General features: G+C 41.0%; 1 protein-coding gene across 12 annotated transcripts in view; it reads right to left on the bottom strand.

Moving 5' to 3' along the window:
- Positions 1-18,211, bottom strand: part of ST6GAL1 (ST6 beta-galactoside alpha-2,6-sialyltransferase 1) — a 133,470-nt gene that overhangs the window by 12,416 nt on the left and 102,843 nt on the right. For 11 of the 12 annotated variants that reach the window (XM_019752122.3, XM_074329231.2, XM_019752125.3 and 8 more), the window contains 2 exons: positions 16,659-17,316; positions 6,937-7,034 (listed from right to left, as the gene is read on the bottom strand). In XM_019752122.3, coding sequence (XP_019607681.1) covers positions 6,937-7,034; positions 16,659-17,265 — 705 coding nt within the window. In that variant the 5' untranslated portion in view covers positions 17,266-17,316. The remainder of the gene's footprint in view (positions 1-6,936; positions 7,035-16,658; positions 17,317-18,211) is intronic. The other variant, XM_074329232.2, reaches the window with a different exon arrangement.

The following is an 18,211-nucleotide window of genomic DNA, read 5'->3' as shown; positions in this document are numbered from 1 at the left end:
AGGCAACCTTTATTTAAATATGTTAAGTGATGATAAAACAAAGTGTATTGTGGCTGCCAGATTTGCAAATTTGCCAGAGTTGCAAAGCAAGTTAGTGCTATAGGAAGATAGACAAAGGTGTGGTCAAAGTCTTGAGTAGATAATAAAAATTATATGGAGGCCCTGGGCCTTAAGGGAATGCCTGACCATTGTAACCTGGACCCGAACAGGGGGTGCTCTGAAAGAAGGGAACCACAAATTGAAGCCCCCACAAACTCCAAATTAGAGTGTTGGGATGGTTTTTCCTGCACGCCCCCGCTGAGAGCTCAATCCCCCTCCTTATCGGAGCTCCGTTCCCCTCCTCCTCCCATACCTTATCGGAGATGTCTCCTGCGGGCACCATAGTTAGAGGCCTCCCTGTCAAAACAAAGCGCCTGACCCCAGTTAGTGCTCAGTTCTTTGGGAACAATCCCACTGAGCCCGCTGGCGTAATAAAGCTGTGTTCTCCCTGATCTCGGCGAGCCGCTTGAGTCTCTCAGTCCTCATCATTCTTCCACAACAAGAGGGGCCAATAATTGTACCTGGCATCACAGGAAGTCATCAAAAGAACTATAAAGCATTAGAGGAAGTTAATGTTGTCAAGCACTGAAGGTCCAAGCAAGAGAGATTGATAGAATAAACCATGAAACTTATCCACAAAGAAGTCCTACGCAACTATAACAAAGAGTGAGAAAGATCTCTATAAACTGGTACGGAGTGATTTCCAGAAGATATTGGGGAAAAGCATAGTATAAACAGTATATAGTTCACTACATTTTGTGTAAGAAATGAGGGGAATTTACAAAATGAATATACATCTATTTGTCTTTACAAATAGAAACACAGAAGGACAGATCAGAAAACAATAAAGTTGGCTCCCTACGAAAGTGCTGGTGGAACAGGGTAGAAGGAATTTAGGAGGGAGTCACCCTTCTCCCCTTCTCAGAGTATATATCTTTTTGATAGTTCTGAATTTCGGAAGCATGTTAAAATTCTTCATATTTTAAAGAGAGGAAGGAAAATTGAGATGAATACAATTGAATTTCAAGTGAACTCAATCATCTCAGTGAAGAGAAACAGGTCTGATTCAGGTTATTTTGGTACATATTATTTGACTACATAACCTCAGGCTTGGGTGGGGTGTGGAGAACTACAAACATCCTGGGCTTTCTTTAGTAGGTTTTTTTTTTTTTTTATGTACAGATGTGCAAAACAATTTACAAACTATTTTAGACCTATTATAAATTTATGCAAATAAATAAATGTGCTGAGGTTGTCAGAAGCAGGAGTCGCACTGTGAAAGAAGGGGGAATATAAATACAGAATGGAGAAGGCAAGGAATAACTTTATGTGTGTAGCTTGAATTTGGTGGTATCAATTTGAGTCTATCATTTCTAAAATAGGCACATCTGCATATATATGCATGTGTCTATGTAGATGAGAAATACATACTAAAGTATTATCTTAGTTCAAGTCACTATAAGGAAATATCACAGACTGGGTGGCTCAACCAAAGGATATTTATTTCTCATAGTTCTGGAGACTGGAAAGTCCCACAGTGAGATACACCCTGCTTTTTATTATTATTATTGTAGTAGGAACATGTAACATGAGATCTACCCTGTTAAAAGTTTTTTAAATGCACAACATGGTATTGTCAACTATAGGCATAAAGGCCTACAGCAGATCTCTAGAAATTATTCATCTTGCATAACTAAAGCTATACCAATTGAACAACAATTCCCCTTCTCTGCCTCACCCCAGCCCCTGGCAATCAGCACTCAACAATCTGTTCCCATAGAATATTACTCAGCCTCAAAAAAAAAGAGGGAAAGTCTACCCTATGCAACAACATGGATAAACCTGAAGGACATTATGCCAAGTGAAATAAGCCAGACACAGAAGGACAAATACTGCATGATTCCACTTATATGAGGTATCTAAAATAGTCAAACTCATTAAAAAAACAAAACACTATACCCTGCTTTTGCACTGCACCTTTACTGACTGCATGGGGGGAGGGGAGTTGGTGTTTTCTCTTCAACTAAATGGAAGCCCTTGGGGTAGAAGACCATTGTATTCTTCCACTCTTCCTCCATACAAGGCAGGTCTTGTGGGAGCTTATTTGCTTGACTGAATGGGATCTGGGCAGCTGTCTGCACACCGGATGGATGGGCCACACAAAGAAAAGACTGAGAGCAGCTGTGACATGTGAAAAACTACTTATGACCCAGAGCTTTGAAATAAGCTGAGTCCAATATTACATCACAGCTCCTTCTCTTGTTCTGAAAAATACCAGTGACCCAGATTGTGTCTGCTGGCCAAAACGAAGAAGTCCCAGAACTCATGATACCCATCATGTCTAAATTTCAGCTCCCAAATCATGATGCTAAAATACTATATCAAGGGAGCTCCATGAAAATCACCCCGCTTACCCTAGCAGTCTTTAGATCGGCTGTTGATGAAAAACACCCCTCACCACCAGCTATCCAGACATCTGTCTGTCAGCATCTTGAGAAGGAAAATTAGAGCTTAAAGAAAACTTAGGGGATTTAGAGTGCTGCTGGTAAACAAAGCTAGACCCAAACTCCATGGCTATCGCATACTTTCTGCACTATCCAGAGCAACTCACATAAACTCCTTTCTTTCAATTATTAAATTTATTGGGGTAATATCGGTTAATAACATTATGTAAATTTTTATGTACAACCTTACAACATCTGTGCGAAGAGGGTAAAGGGGGTCAAATACAAGGTGACGTAAGTAGACTAGACTTCGGGTGGTAAGCACACAAACTCTTTGAACCCCAGTGTCCTCATGAAAGATAAGGATTGGTAACCCCACCTCACAAGGTTGTCATAAAGATCAAATGAAGTAAGATATGCATAGCCTTAGAAAGTAAAAGTATTTAATAAATAGCAATGCAACAGCTTTTATCTCAGGGTAAGCCCCATCTGGTGATCTGAGACTGTCTGGTTAAAGTGGTCAGCACAGCTATGGCTATGCACAGGGTGTAGTTTTCCTCGCCCTAACCTGCACAGAAGTTTCCTAAGGAAGCCACTGAGCCTTTTTATCCCATTATCTCCTCCCTCAGGCCCACTGAGCACAGCAGGGGCTCAGCTGAGCCTCAAGAAACCTGTTTACACTTAAAGTCCGAATTGACATCAGTTAAAGGCAGACATTGAGCTATATGTGGTTTTCCTGTTGAATCTCATAACACCTGGCATATATATACCTAAATATATCTGCTGAAACTTCACAGTATGAGACCGTTCTCTATAAAAAGCCTCCTCGCTTCTCAATAAGAAAACCACAGCTCCCTCCTCATCTGTGGTTTCCTCACAGCACAGATGCACAAAAGGTCATGTGTTCTGTGGTGGGGTGGGGGTGGAGGTGGGGTAGGGGGGCTGAACCAACTGGAGCCCAGCCAGCCACCCTCAGAAGACAGTTGCTGTCAGGAGTTCTCCATTTGAGAAGAAAATGAACTGCTCCAAGGCAGAAATTACCAAATTTACTCTTCCCTCAGTGACTTCTGGGTGCCAGCTGCTCTCTGTGTGCAGTGGTGGGGACTCAGTTTGCTCATTCACAGAAACATACACAAAATAGCTGGAATAACCAACCAGAGCAAAAGATAGAGAAGACAGACTGTCAGCTTCCTAGGATATCAAGATGAGAAAGGGGAATGAGACAAATTTGTCAGCCAGAATTCAGTATCACAAGAGGCATGGTCATGGAGCTGCCCATGACAAAAACGTTAAAGGAACAGCCCACAGGCATGGCGCCACTTATGGAAGGAAAGGAAAGAGGGACAGCGTGCCTGAGGAGCACCAGAAAAGCCATTCTTGAAGGTGGACAGTGTACCCTGGGAAGATGGCCACACCCACTCAGCCCTGGCAGAGGGAACACTGCAATTTGGAAGTGTAAGGCGAAAATGCCGTACTCAGTGAAAACTATGCATTGCCTACAGCACACCCTTTCTCTTTACCAGGTTCTGATTCTACGGAAGCTGTTATACGACTCTTTGTAAATTGTAGCGAAGTATAGTTTACTCAATCTTGCCAGATAATATCAAATGACTTCCCTCTTCCTCCTGCCCACCTCATGGAAACAAGTTTCACTTCTTTATTCAGAATTCATGCTGTTTTGACTTTACCCCTGAACCAGTGGGAACATCTGCCTGGTTCTCTCATATGAATAAAAGACAGTCCTTAACACACGTTCATTTTTTATATGAGAATCACGATCTCACTTTTATCCTAAAAAGGCCCCTTTAACAGAAGTCTTACCTCCCTTCTGTTGAGCACCTCCCAAGTGGCCCCCAAGCTGGATGACCGTCCCTTCTGGGAAACAACAGGCCCATCTGCCTGAGATTTGGGAGGAACGGTGATTTCTCAACGGTCGCAGGCAGGCCTTTAAGCTTCAGTGGTAACCATTGCCACCATTTATAGGGCACTTGCTGCATACCAACCTCTGAAGAAGTGCTCCACGCTTAGTAATCTCATTTGATCCTACAAAGACCCTGCCTGCTAACTTTTCTTATTCCCCTTTCACAAATAATGGAACTGAGGGTCAGAAAGGTGAAACAACTTGCTCTAGTCCATCATGTACGAAGTGCTGAGGGAGGAACTTGATCAAAGTCAAATTTCCAGACAACCTGACCTTGGCTTTAAATAAAGTTCCAGAACCTTTGCAGGAGTGAGATTTAGTTCTTTACTAAACTTGGAGACATGCCAAAGAGCAGGTAGCTTCCCCAATCCGAGAGGATTTTCAGAGCTCCCCCATGTTCCCTCTCTTTATTGCTGCTGCTTACTGACCTGCAGATTATACCATCCCTGATCAAACAGAGCTTGATTTCTCTCTGAATTCGTGCTCTCCCACCTCAGCATGGCCAGCATGGCCTGGAAATCCTACTCTACTCTACTGGCTTACTCCCTCCTCCACTCTCCCCAAAAACAACTTCAAACCTTCTTGGCTTAAACTCCTCTACTAAAACCTCTTCCACTCAGCCTCCCTCCCACATGGCCTTGCGTACCACTTTGCAGAGAAAACAGAAGCCTTTTCATGCTTTCACTATACACTACCCCTAGCTACCCCCCTCCCATCCTTCTTCCTTTTGACTTCGCCCTGCTGAGGTTAATCCTCCCCTTCACTTACTTATGATCTCCTTGTTAGTATATTTAGCTTCTCCCTCTATCAACTGGTTTCTCCTTGTTAATTTTCTTTTTATTGTGGCAAAATATATATAAAATGGACTATTTCACCAATTTTAAGTGTATGGCTCAGTGGCATTAAATGTATTCACACTGTTGTACAGCCATCAGCACCACTCATCTCCAGAACTTTTCCATTTTCCCAAACTGAAACTCTGTGCCTATTAAACAATAATTCCTCCCTCCCCCAGGCCCTAAAAACCACCAACCTACTTTCTGTTTCTATGAATTGACCACTCCAAGTACTTCACATAAGTGGAATCATACAGTATTTGCCCTTTGTGATTGTCTTTGCACTGACTTTTAAACACGCTCAATTCTCTTCAATCTAAAAAGTGACAGCAACAAAATCTGGCCCTGCAACAGTCAAATCTCTACAGCGATTGCCCTCTTTCTCTCCTGCCCGTCAGAGCCAGACTTCTTGAAAGAACGATCTACATTTTTCTTCCCCAGTCACTTCAATCTGGCTTCTGGCTTCAACAGTCTCCCAAACAGCGATTGCTAAGGTCACCAGTGGCCTCCATTTTGTTAAAGAGAGAACAATGCTTTTCAATCTTCATCTCAGCATCTGCTGTTTTCATTGTCCAAAGCCCCTGCATAGGACTTCTCCTCTATCCTCTCTACACTCTCTCTCTAGTGCTTTTATTTAGTGCTACTGTTTCACTGACAGGCAGATACAGACGATTCACAAATTCTCATCTCCAGCCTAGACTTTTCCATTGAACTCCAGTGCCATTTGTACAGCTGCTTACTTGACATCTCTTCGCAGATATAGGAAAAGCAGCTCAGATCGACCACATCCAGAACGATATTTTTGATCACTACCTGCTTCTCTGAACCTAGCCCCTCACAACCCAAAACATCTTCAAGTACTTCCAGTCTCAGTGACTTCTAGCCAGCCCGTGTTATAAGCCCAGTTATACCTGTGGCCCCCCTTTCTTCACCTCTCACACTCAATCCAACACGAAAGTCCATTGACTGCACATACCAAATAGCTCTAAAACCCAGTCTTTTCTCATATTCACCTTTATTTCTACTCTGGTGCAACTACCAGCATTTCTTATCGAGAATCCGCCAAAGCTTCCAAACTGTATTTCTCCTTCCACCTCAGGGCTTCTGATCAGATGGATGTTTGCAAAACACAAGTCTGGTCATGCCACAGAGAAGGAAACTTAATGTGGCCCCATGGCTTGGCTCCTTCCTATTTTCAGTCTTATCTCGCACCATACGTCCCCTCCCCCACATACACTCATTTCTTCCTAGGTCCTTGTGCCTCTGCTCCTTTCCACACAGGGCCTTACCCACACTGTTGCCTCTTCTTGAAAAACTTATCCCACCCTTTTGCCTTCTCCTTCTCCTCCTACACAGCTAAGTATCCCCTCCTCACTTTTTCTGAGTTCCCTGACTAGGGAAACTTTCCTTCTTATGGGCTCCGGTAGCATCCTGACTCTCCTTTGTGGTTCTCTGTCACAACTTTAAATTTCTTTGTATGATTATTTGATTGTATCTGTATCTGTTGGCAACACAAGAATAGGGCTGAGTCTGTTTTCCTTATTTGTGTCCTCCACACCTATCTCAGTGTCTGCACACATAAATATTGGAGAAGCTAACATGTCCTGACATAATGTGCCAGGTATGTATTAGTGCATTGCATGTATTTTCTCACTTATTCTTCAAAACAACCCTATCTGCACAGAAGAAATTTTACCTGAGAGTTCATAAGACGAATGGTGGTTTTTGTGCCCACGTCCTGTTGGAAGTTGGCTGTTGGTGCCCTATTAAACCTTAGGACTGCGTCATGATCATCTGTAAACCACAAGAAAACAGAAAAGAGGTGATGAGTACCTGCCATATACAGAAAGAAAGATCTGGAGGGAGAGAGAGGAGGAGCAAAGGGGGGGGCAAGAGCATAATACTTCCCAATCTTCATCCTATCATGGTATACAGGAAGAAATTATCATGTTTGTATGGTGCAATTGGGTAAAATTCATAGGCAAATGACTACCTGTCTGCCTGGCCACTGCAAAGGGCTAAAGAGGTCTATATCATAGCATTCCTGAAATCCATACAATAACACCAGTCTGTCTCGCCACAGCACAAAAGTGAACAGGGCTAGTGGAATTACTATTGAGGTTTTCAAGGGAGGAAAACCTAAATACTCTCTTGCTATTACCAGTAGGTCACACTCTATCCCTATCAGAAAAATGAAGACACTGCCATAAGCTTGGTCTAACCCACAAGTACAAAGAACCCCGTAGCACTATGAAAAGCTTGCCGTGCTCAGCAGATGGGAGGGATTCACTGTGGCACCCAACACCACTCCCTAAGTGTTCCATTCAGGAACCAGAAGCCCAGGAACGGTCACAAACCTGATGGTGGTAGAGATAGGACAGAAGGTCATAGAACTAAACTGAACCCCATATTTTCTATTTAAAAAGAAAAGCTCTTTGTCAGAAACAAATGTCCTAAATCCAGCCAAGATCAAACCGAACGTCTTAAAATATCTCCTCACTCCCTGGCTCTAGTTCCCTATTCTTCCAGCTGTTTAAGCAGAGTTTGGATGACTTTGACCAGCGTTTGACGGGAGAAATTGACCGGCATTCCTCAATTCGATAGGGGAGGGAACTTATGACTTTTAGGGTCCATCCCAACCCTAAGCCTCTGTGATCCTATGACAGTTTATCCCAAGTTTACTTGATCAAGCAAGTTTGGGGTTCACCACTGAAATCTTCACAGATTTGGAGGTCAGCCCAATCCCCCATGGTTCTATTTCTCTCCATGTGGGTTTATTTTGGGTGGTTTTTCATCTACAAAGGTGGCATCAGGAAGCGGGGGGGAGGGAGTGGGCATTTGGCTCAATACAAGACAATCTGAAAGGGGAATACCAACAGAATTAAGGGATGAAAGCCTCCCTCTTTATTTTAATTCTAGCATATAAACTAAAGCTCAGGAATCTAGACATCTCACTCACAAAAACAACCCTCTCCTCAATCCTATGACAAAATCTTACCAAAAGCATTTGAAAGTTACACGACATATACGTAGTCTAAACTTTATCAGCTTATAGGGCAGGTACACTGAATTGCAAATAAGGCAGGAGGTACATCTTTACACAGCTCAGATTACAACAAGTTTTCTAGAATCAGTCACTGATTTCAAAAGTGACTGGTAGTAATCATACTAGAAACACAGATCCATCAAAAATTTCACTAAGTCTACTTTGCTATTTCACATGTGAATAAATGATTAATCTGCAGATCCCATTACGAAATAACGACAAGCTCAAATGGAGTATTAATTGACAGCTGAATAAAGGACTATTTAAAAAGTTGCATGTAGAATTTAAGGAAATCAACAAGGAATGGATCAACACCTCAAGATTGGCTAAAGCAAGGAGCCATTACCACCCCTCTAGCTAATGTAGCAAGAAAAGCAGAGACCCTAAGCTGAAGATGGCTGGCTACCTGTCAGGAACTGTGGCCTCTCTTTCCTTCTTCCCTCTGATTTCTAGACCTGAAGGGGAAAAGGAGAGAGCAAGACTGAAAAAGAGAGAGGGGTGCTTAAAAGGGGCTGAGACTTTCAGTCAAGGGCAAGAAGCAGCCTGTGGTTACTCTTCCAGGAGAGACCCAGAAGGACAGATACCCTGACCTCATTCTCCTTCTTTTTCTCAGTTTCATACCAGTGCTTCTATTGCCCAGTCTCAAATAAAAGCTAAAGGGCAAGGAAGCCCAGCTGACACAGTCCCAAATTTCAATTTCTCAGGACACAGAGTCAAGATAAAAAAGAATAGAGTGGATTTAGAAGGGCAAGAGGAAAATACTTAGCACAGGAGGCTGAGAATAGGTCTTCAGAGTCGACTATAAGAAAGGAGAATGTTTTTGTTAATTCAGCAGATATTGATTAAGCACTTCCTCTCTGCCGGGCCTAGTTCTAGATGTTGTAGACAATGGTGGTGAGAAAGAAAAACAAGGTCCTTACCCTCAGAGAGCTTTCAATCTAATACTAGGAGAGAAACAATAAAGAAGCACAACAACCTACAGTCAAGATAATTACTGACTGTGATTAATATTATAACATATATAAACCGAGTTGTGTCATAGAGACACTGCAGGACCTCCTTCACATACAGTGATGACTCAAGGAAGACCTCTAAGCTGAGACCCAAAGGGTGGCCAGGCATGGGAAGGGCCTGGGGAAGTACATTTCAGCCAGAGGACACAAGTCAATGACAGGGGACCCCAAGGAGAATAAGGATTTGGCTGGAGACAAGTGAGTAAGAGGAATAATAAAATACGCAGGTAAAGAGGTTGGAGGAACCAGATCACGCAGGCTGTGGAGTCTAGGTATCAAGTTTGGATTTGATTTGAAGGGAAAAGAAAGATCAATCACATCACAGAAGAAAACTTTAAAACAGGCCACTAAATTAGGCTCATAAAGAAAGGCAACAGGATCCTTGTTTGCCAAATTGCCCTTTTCTATTGAAGGGCATAAGATCTTTCAAACTCAAATGGGCCTCCAGGAAATCACCAGGAGAAATCCACAGCTACCAGGATCCCAGTAAACAAGGCTTGCAAAATGGAAGGCTATAGAAAACGGGACACCATTTTCCTTTAACTTGAGAGAGCAGAAAAAGATGCAAATTAGAAAAGAAATAACGCACCACTATATGTATATGACATAACTGCATGCCTAGGAGAGTCAATAGAATCGGCTCATTAGTAAATTCATAAATATATCAAAATCCGCTGCCACCATGTATAGTAACTCTAAATAGCTGGAAATTATGATGAACAAAATTTCATCACAATTCGGACCAAACGTTTTTTGTATTTTCAAATTAGCTTAATGAATCATGTAACCAACCATTTGTGGAAGACTACATTCTGATTCTGGTTAGAGAAGCTAGATAATATAGGTCAGTGTTGTCAAACTATGGCCCACAGGCCAAATCTGACCTGTCCCCACTTTCTGTAAAGTTTCATTGGAACATAGCCAGGCCCATTCATTTACTACTGCCTATGGCTGCTTTTACATTGTAACAGTGGAGTCGAGTAGTTGTGAGAGATACTGTATGGTTTCAAAACCAAAAAACATTTACTCTTTGGCCCTTTATAGGAAAAGTTTGCTGACCCTTGACATAAACTGTCATGCTCTCTGAGCTCCTCAATCCAAGAGTATCTTCTCAGTCCTTACTCCGCCCAAGAACTCCATCTGCCCAAACTCCATCCCTGTTTGCCTTCCATTGCATGGTCCCCTCCTGGTTCTCCTCCAGCCATTCTCACTGGCCTTTCTGATTTGTTTTTTACATGTCTCTATTCTTTCCATGTTGTTTAAATGTAAACTTTTCTCTAGGTTTTCTAATCAGTCCTCCTTTCTGGGCTACAAACAACTCCTAAATCTGATCACTCACACTGACCCTTCTCTAGAAGCAAATACCCAACTGCATAGATATCTATCCAGGAAAATCTGCAAATACTTCAGACTCAGCACATCCAAGATGGAACCTGTCCTCTCCAGAAAAATGCTACAGCTGGCTCCTGGGCTAGAAACTCTGGCTCTTGTCTCTTAATCAAGATCATTTCTAGTTAGACACCAAGTTCTATGTCTTCTACCTCTTGATGACACTCAAATCAGACATGTTCTTTCCACCACCACTGCTCAGACAGGCCTGGCCCAGCTCACCTGGATGTGGTAATATTCCCTGATAAAAGGGAAATGATGTAGCAGTCCCCATAGAGAAGGGAACTCAGAGAAGTGAGAAATCTGTCCAAACACACATGATCCCATCATTCACTTGATCAAAGCCTCCTAGGGCTCTCCGTAGCTAAAAGAATGAAACCCAAAGTCCTTATTGTGACTGTCAACACTCTGAGAGCTGAGCCCTGGCCACCTTCCTGGCCTCATTCCTCAGCCCTCTGTACCCTGTGCGAACCCACATCCCATCAAGCAGGATTATCTGTGATGCCCAAACGCACTCTGCACTTCTTCCTATGCAGCCGTTGCTTCTTGCTTTTGCCTGAACACTGAATACTCTTCTTCTTTCCTCTAGTAGAGCAAGGAAGCAAGAATATCAAGGGATGTTTTTTAACCTGACAAGGGATATATCATAACAAGTTTTATTATAAAGTTATAATCACTATGAGGCACAAGAGCAGAAGGGCTAAGAATGGGGGCCTTTGAGTCAATGACCAGCTTTCGAGCCCAGTCTGCTGTCAACCAGTTGTGTAAACTCTTTAAGCCTCAACACTTAGCTTATCAGTAAAATGGGAATAATCGTACCTACCTCCCAGGATTACTGAGAGTATGAAAAGAGTGAGCAAGGCATGTTAGGCACACAGCAGGCACACAGTAAGTGTCACTCCTATTGGTTATAACATTTTAAAAATCTGCTATTATTTGAAATGAAAATTCAAACAAATCTAAGATACTTTACATGTATATGTATCAATAATAATTGAAAATGACTGATCCTACTATTGGCTGGTTTGTGGGACAGCTAGAGACACAGTACATTATTACAATCCCTCTGGTAAACAATTTTGCAATGGTTAAAGAAAGAGTCATAGAAGTTATCTTACTTTGGTCTTCTAGCCCCATTCCTGAGATTATTTCCCCTTGGGAAGGCATGAGTGGTCATTTAAGTTATCTACACCAAAACCTTGTCAGCAGTACTATTTGTAAGAGCAAACAATTTAAAACCATCTGATATGTTCAATACTTGGGAACAGGCTGGACAAATTCCAGGTATAGTGGGAAGGCTATGGGCCTGGAATACTGCCTGATGCTCACAGGCCTTCAACAAAAGGCTTTTCCTTTCCCTTCCCTCTTTGCAGTCTGAGTTCCTGTGTAGTATTATTGATAAATTCATGAATGAATAAAATAAATGAATGACTCTCATAAAATATTTGTTAGACTAAATGCCCAGAGGAAATATCCTACAAAAGGTAGAACATTTGAAGACTAACATGCAATTTTTGTTATAGCTCCAGATCAAAGTCCTTCCATGGAAATATATATTTAAAATTGTAACTGAAGTCTACAGAAAACGATTATTTTAATTAATGTTTGATTAAATCACTCTAAACTTTTATGGAGTACATAAAAATAAAGATTATTGTTCTGATTCATGGAAGTATCAGGCTCTGACTTAAACTTCAACACAATCACAGCCAGGCAGACAATAACTTGACGTGATGAAGAAGATCAGCTACCCCCTGGAATATTCTAAACATCACCATTATAGAGCAAAAATGGGGAGGAAAGAAAAAAAATTAGTTCCATTATGGATGAACAAAACCCAATCACATGTACGTTCTAGAAAACGAAGTCCAAAAAATAACGAAAAAACAAAAGTATAAAATGGGGCTGGTTAACTTGGCAGCTTTTATTAATAAGTGCTGCCTATTTGGGGAGGTACAAAGTGTGATCTCACCACTTCTTTCTGCTCTGGAGAATCCAATTTGGATCCACTTTTCTTCTTTTGAGAGCCTGTGCTTGGTTTCAGACCATTTTTCCTGGCAGTCATATGCAAGAAATAAAAAAGGAGACATATGACCTCACCTGCTTCAGCACCTTCCAGAGCCTGACAGAGAGCAAGGCTGCCTGTGCTTTGCTTTCTTTAGGCTGACTCATTAAACAATAATGGAAAACATTCTCTCAAAATAGGGGAACTAAAGAGACTGAAGCAAACCTGCAACTGTGCTGTACACATGTTTACAAGGATGGATAGACTTTCTATCTTTATTAACTATGAAGTATTTCAAGAAAAAGCATATTGATGTATGTCAACCGGTGACTTTTTTACCTTTCTTGGGGTAACAAACCCCTCTTAAAACCGACTGAAAGCTAGAGACTTTCTCTCTGGAAAAATGATCAGACACACATACACACCTAATCACGGGTATTTTTGCATGCAAATTTAGGGATTCATGAACACCCTAAAGCTGATCCAATTAAGTATTCAAATTAAGTAGAGGAAAAAAATCCAGATATGTGACATGATGAGGTTAAAGAAAAAAGCCCAGTAGACATGTTTTAGGGGTTTTGTTTTTTGTTTTTTTTTTCTGAAAGTAAAATCAAGCCATTCTATTCCACAAACTAGTGTGGTCATGGGAGTCCTGGTGCCCTCAGCAACATTTTATGGGTGTTGTCGTCATTGGCTGACATCCGTCACAAATGTGTTTTTTTAATTCTAAAATGTCCATAGAATCACTCTTTATTTTGCTATGTGGGCATCACCTATACCACTACCACCTTCTGCTTTATCAAAATCTGAGACCTGGACAAAACCTTGGACTATCTTTTTTGACTCCATCATCTCCCAGATACAAATACTCTGACCCACACAGGCTCTTAGAGAACACTGCCCCAGGAAACAGGAGACCTGGGATCTGGGCTGGCTTTGCCTTTCCAAGGTGAGAGGCTGCCTAAGCTATGCCCCATCTACTCAGGGCCTCCTTTCTCTCTCACCTGCAAAGTGAGGGGCTGGACAACATCACTTCTCAGGTCCCTTGCTACTCCAACATGCCAGGATTTTGCATCTGAAGGCTCATCTAACTCAGCACTTTTGCACCTTATAAGTTTTATTTGTTATTTTGTGACATGTTAGAAAAAATAGAAAACAAAGCAGATAAAATAAAATACTAAAATTACCCATAACAAGGAAGTCTTAGCAATAGCAATCAGACAAGAAAAAAGAAATAAAAGGCATCCAATTCGGAAAACAAAAAGTAAAACTTATTATTTGCAGAAGACATAATACTGTATACAGAGAACCCTAAAGATTCCACCAAAAAACTATTAGAACTGGTAAATAAATTCAGTAAAGCAACAGGATACAAAATCAATATTCAGAAAGTGGTTGTGTTTTTATACACCAATAATGAACTATCAGAAAGAGAAATTAAGAACACAATCCCACTTACAATTGCATCAAATAGAGTAAAATACCTACGAATACATTTAACCAAGGAGGTTAAAGACCTGTACTCAGCAAAACATACGATACTGAAGAAAGAAACTGAAGAAGATACAAATAAATGGAAGCATATACCATGCCCATGGATAGGAAGAAGTAATGTCATTAAAATGTCCATACTACGCAAAACAATCTATAGATTCAATGTAATCCGCAATACCAATGGCACTTTTCACAGAACTAGAACAAATAATCTTAAAATTTATATGGAACCACAAAAGACCCTGAATAGCCACAGCAATCTTAAGAAAGAAGAACAAAATTGAAGGCATCATGCTACCTGATATCAAACTGTACTACAATACTATAGTAATCAAAACAGCATGGTGCTGGCATAAAAGCAGACACATATATCAATGAAACAGAATAGAGAGCCCTGAAATAAACCCATGCCTATATGGTAATTTAATATATGACAAAGTAGGCAAAAACATACAGTGGGGTAAAGACCGTCTATTCAATAATCGGTGTTGGGAAAACTGGAGAGAAGATACAAGCAAAAAAAATGAAACTGGGCCACATTCTTATACCATATACAATAATAAACTCAAAATGGATTCAAGACTTAAATGTAAAACCTGAAACCATGAAACTCCTAGAAGAAAACATAGGCAATAAACTCTCTTAGTAATATTTTTTTCTGATCTATCTCCACAGGAAAAGGAAATAAAAGAAAAATAAACAAATGGAATTACATCAAACTAAAAAGTTTTTGCACAGCAAAGGAAACCACCAACAAAACAAAAAGACAGCCTACTTAATGGGAGAAGATATTCACCAATGAAACATCTGATAAGGGGTTAATATCCAAATTTATAAGGAATTCATACAACTCAACACCAGAAAAAAAAAAAATCCAATTAAGGAATGGGCAGAGGATCTGTATAGACATTTCTCCAAAGAGGACATACACATGGCCAATAGACATATGAAAGGATGCTCAACATCACTAATCACCAGAGAAACGCACATTAAAACTGCAATGAGATATCACCCCATACCTGTCAGAATGTCTATCATCAATAAATCAACAAACAACAAGCTGGCCAGGATGCAGAGAAAAGGGAACCCTCGTGCACTATTGATGGGATTGCAAAATGGTGCAGCCACTATGGAAAATGGTTTGGAGGTTCCTCAAAAAACTTGAAAGTAGAAATACTTTATGACCCAGCAATTCCACTTCTGGGTATTTACCTGAAGACACCCAAAACACTAATTTGAAAAGATATATGCACACCTATGTTCATTGCAGCACCATTTACAATAGCTAAGATATAGAAGTAACCCAAGTGCCCACCAATAGACAATTGGATAAAGAAGAGGTGGTACCTATACACAATGGAATATTAATGAGCCATAAAAAGACTGAAATCTTATTATTTGCAACAATATGGATGGACCTAGAGGGTATTATGCTAAGTGAAATAAGTCAGACAGAGAAAGACAAATACCATACGATCTCACTTATATGTGGAATCTAAATAACAAAAATAAATGAACAAACAAAACAGAAGTTAGCAGAGTGGGCTCAGGTCAGGGTTTTTCAATTGTCCTTGAGCCAGAGTTGACATGGGGCCAGCTCAAAGGATAGGGATACGGTCTTCCAGCATCTTTATCAGTTAGAATAGCTTTATTTTTATCTGTTTTAAATATCTGTGTTATACTTGAAGATTTCATTTAAAAACAGAAACAGACTCATAGATACAGAGAACAAACTGATTGTTGCCAGAGGGGAAGGAGGTTGGGGAACCAGGTGAAAAATCTGAAGGGATTAAGAAACACAAATTGGCAGTTACAAAATAGCTATGGGGATGTAAAGTACGGCATAGAGAATATAGTCAGTAATGTTGCAACAACTATGTATGATACCAGGTTGGTATCAGACTAATTGAGGGAATCACTGTATAAATTATACAATGTCTAAGCACTATGCTGTATATCTGAAACTCATATAAAATAATATTGAATGAACTATAACTAACAAAAATTAAAAATTAAAAAATTAAAAATTCTGCTCTAATTCATGTTTTTCAAACAGGAAAGCTGAAAATTACACAGGTAGTTTAGGCCAAAAGAAATAACATGCAAATTTCAGGACTTGAAGATAAAGCAAAGATCTGAGCCTCAATTATTTTTAAATGTTAATTATAGTGTTTTGTTTCTTTGTATCACTAGAACTCTCTTTTCAAACGAAATCTTCAGTAGAACAGCACTATTTAAAACAGATAAAAATAAAACTATTCTAATTGATCAAAGATGCTGGGAGACTGTAGCTCCATCCTTTGAGCTGGCCCTGTGGCAAGTCTGGCTCATGGACAATTGAAAAACACTGTCCTGCGCCCACTCTGCTAGTCCACGGAGACACACCACAGTCTCCAGTGCTATCTGTATGCCCAGGTACTCCAAATGAGCACTACCTGTACAGATAACAGTCTCAACACCCCAGAACCCACCTATTTCTTGGCCCAGTTTAGAGGACTTCAGAGATCCTGCTGATGAGACAACAGCACACCTGCCCCATGGCCCAGCCTTTGTCGTAATGTTCTCCGTGGGCAGGTACCCCTCCCATTCAGAGGTGTTGAAGGGAAAATCTGTGGCCTCTACCATGGATACATTCACTTGGTCCCGGAGGCGGCAGAGCAGAGCCTCTGCACTGAACTTGACACCAGGTCCTGGTCCCGTATAGGACACTTTGTACTTGTTCATGCTCAGATAATTCTTCCAGATCTTCTGCAGCCTGGGGGTAAGGTTTTTGGAAGTGCTGTCCTTATTCCACACCTGGAAGAAGGCCTCTGGCTTGGTCTTGACTGCGACCTTGGAATTGCTGAGGGCCTTGCTGCTCCTGTGTAAGTCCTGGGTGCTGTTTGAAGGTAGAGACCGGGAACCAGATGCCACAGAAAGTTTCTCCAGACTCCTCAGCACCTGGAATGCCTTGGTTTGCAATTTAAGGGAATCACAGTAATTCCCTTTCTTCTTCTCCTTCCAGACACAGACGGCTGCAAATAGGAGAAAGACCAGAACACAGCAGCTGAATTTTTTCTTCAAGTTGGTGAGAATCATAATGAAAGATGCATTCAAGGGAGCCACTCTGTTCTGAGCAGGAAAACAAGCCTAAAAAAAGTAAGACAAGGCAAAAAAAAAAAAAAGAAAAAAAAAGATGTAAAGAAAATCTACAAGTCTAATTGGCAAGAGGTGGATTTAGAGTGATGAGACTCAAATTCCATCCCAGGTCTACCATCCACCAGGTCTGCAAGTCTCAATAAAAATCACCCTCAGTTTGGGCTTTGAATGTAGAGAACAGTCCTCAGACACTCTCTTCCTCTCTGTATTCTCCACTATTTCTTTTTACACCTTTTTATTCCTTTTCTTGGTCTAGCTCCCCAACTGTACTCTGTGCATCTTGAGGTCAGGAATCACATCTTATGCATCATTTTGGTTCCTAGAGCCTCATACTGTTAAATGAAGGCATGCACACTTGAAAAACTAGAAGAAAAGAAGAGCAGGCTAACTGGTCGACATCATAAGAACCAAACTCCCTAAAAATCCTGGGGCCCAGCATCCTTTCAAAATTGCCAGAAAGAGACCTCTCGCCATAGACAATGTCATGGCTTTGTGATGCCTCTCTCTACGGGCTGTGGTGTTGGACTCCTACATGGGAAGAGCAAGGGTTAGTTTCACAACATAACCTCACTAGCCATGAAGTTCTTATAATCTCCATCTAATAGATGAGCCACCTGAGGCTCTGAGAGGTCTTAACCTAGGATCACAGAACTGAGTAAATGGTAGCATTGTAGTTCAAAGCCAAGTACACCTGATTCCATAATCCATGCCCTTTGTATTACATCCCATACAGAACTGCTGAAAGTTCTGGGAAATGGATTTCACTAAGCAAATAGAGCCTGAATAGTCCCCCTTTATGTCTGGGTAAAGACCTACTTTGGTTTCCCACAATTTATTGTGTACTGAATGGGAAATGAAAACACTTTGAATTCAAACAATGTCTTTA

This window comes from Rhinolophus sinicus, chromosome 17 (genome assembly GCF_057876585.1).
Source record: "Rhinolophus sinicus isolate RSI-liver-muscle chromosome 17, RSI-T2T, whole genome shotgun sequence".
Taxonomy (NCBI): domain Eukaryota; kingdom Metazoa; phylum Chordata; class Mammalia; order Chiroptera; family Rhinolophidae; genus Rhinolophus; species Rhinolophus sinicus.
Note: the sequence above shows the minus strand (reverse complement) of the source record. Positions and strands in the feature narration are given on the sequence as shown.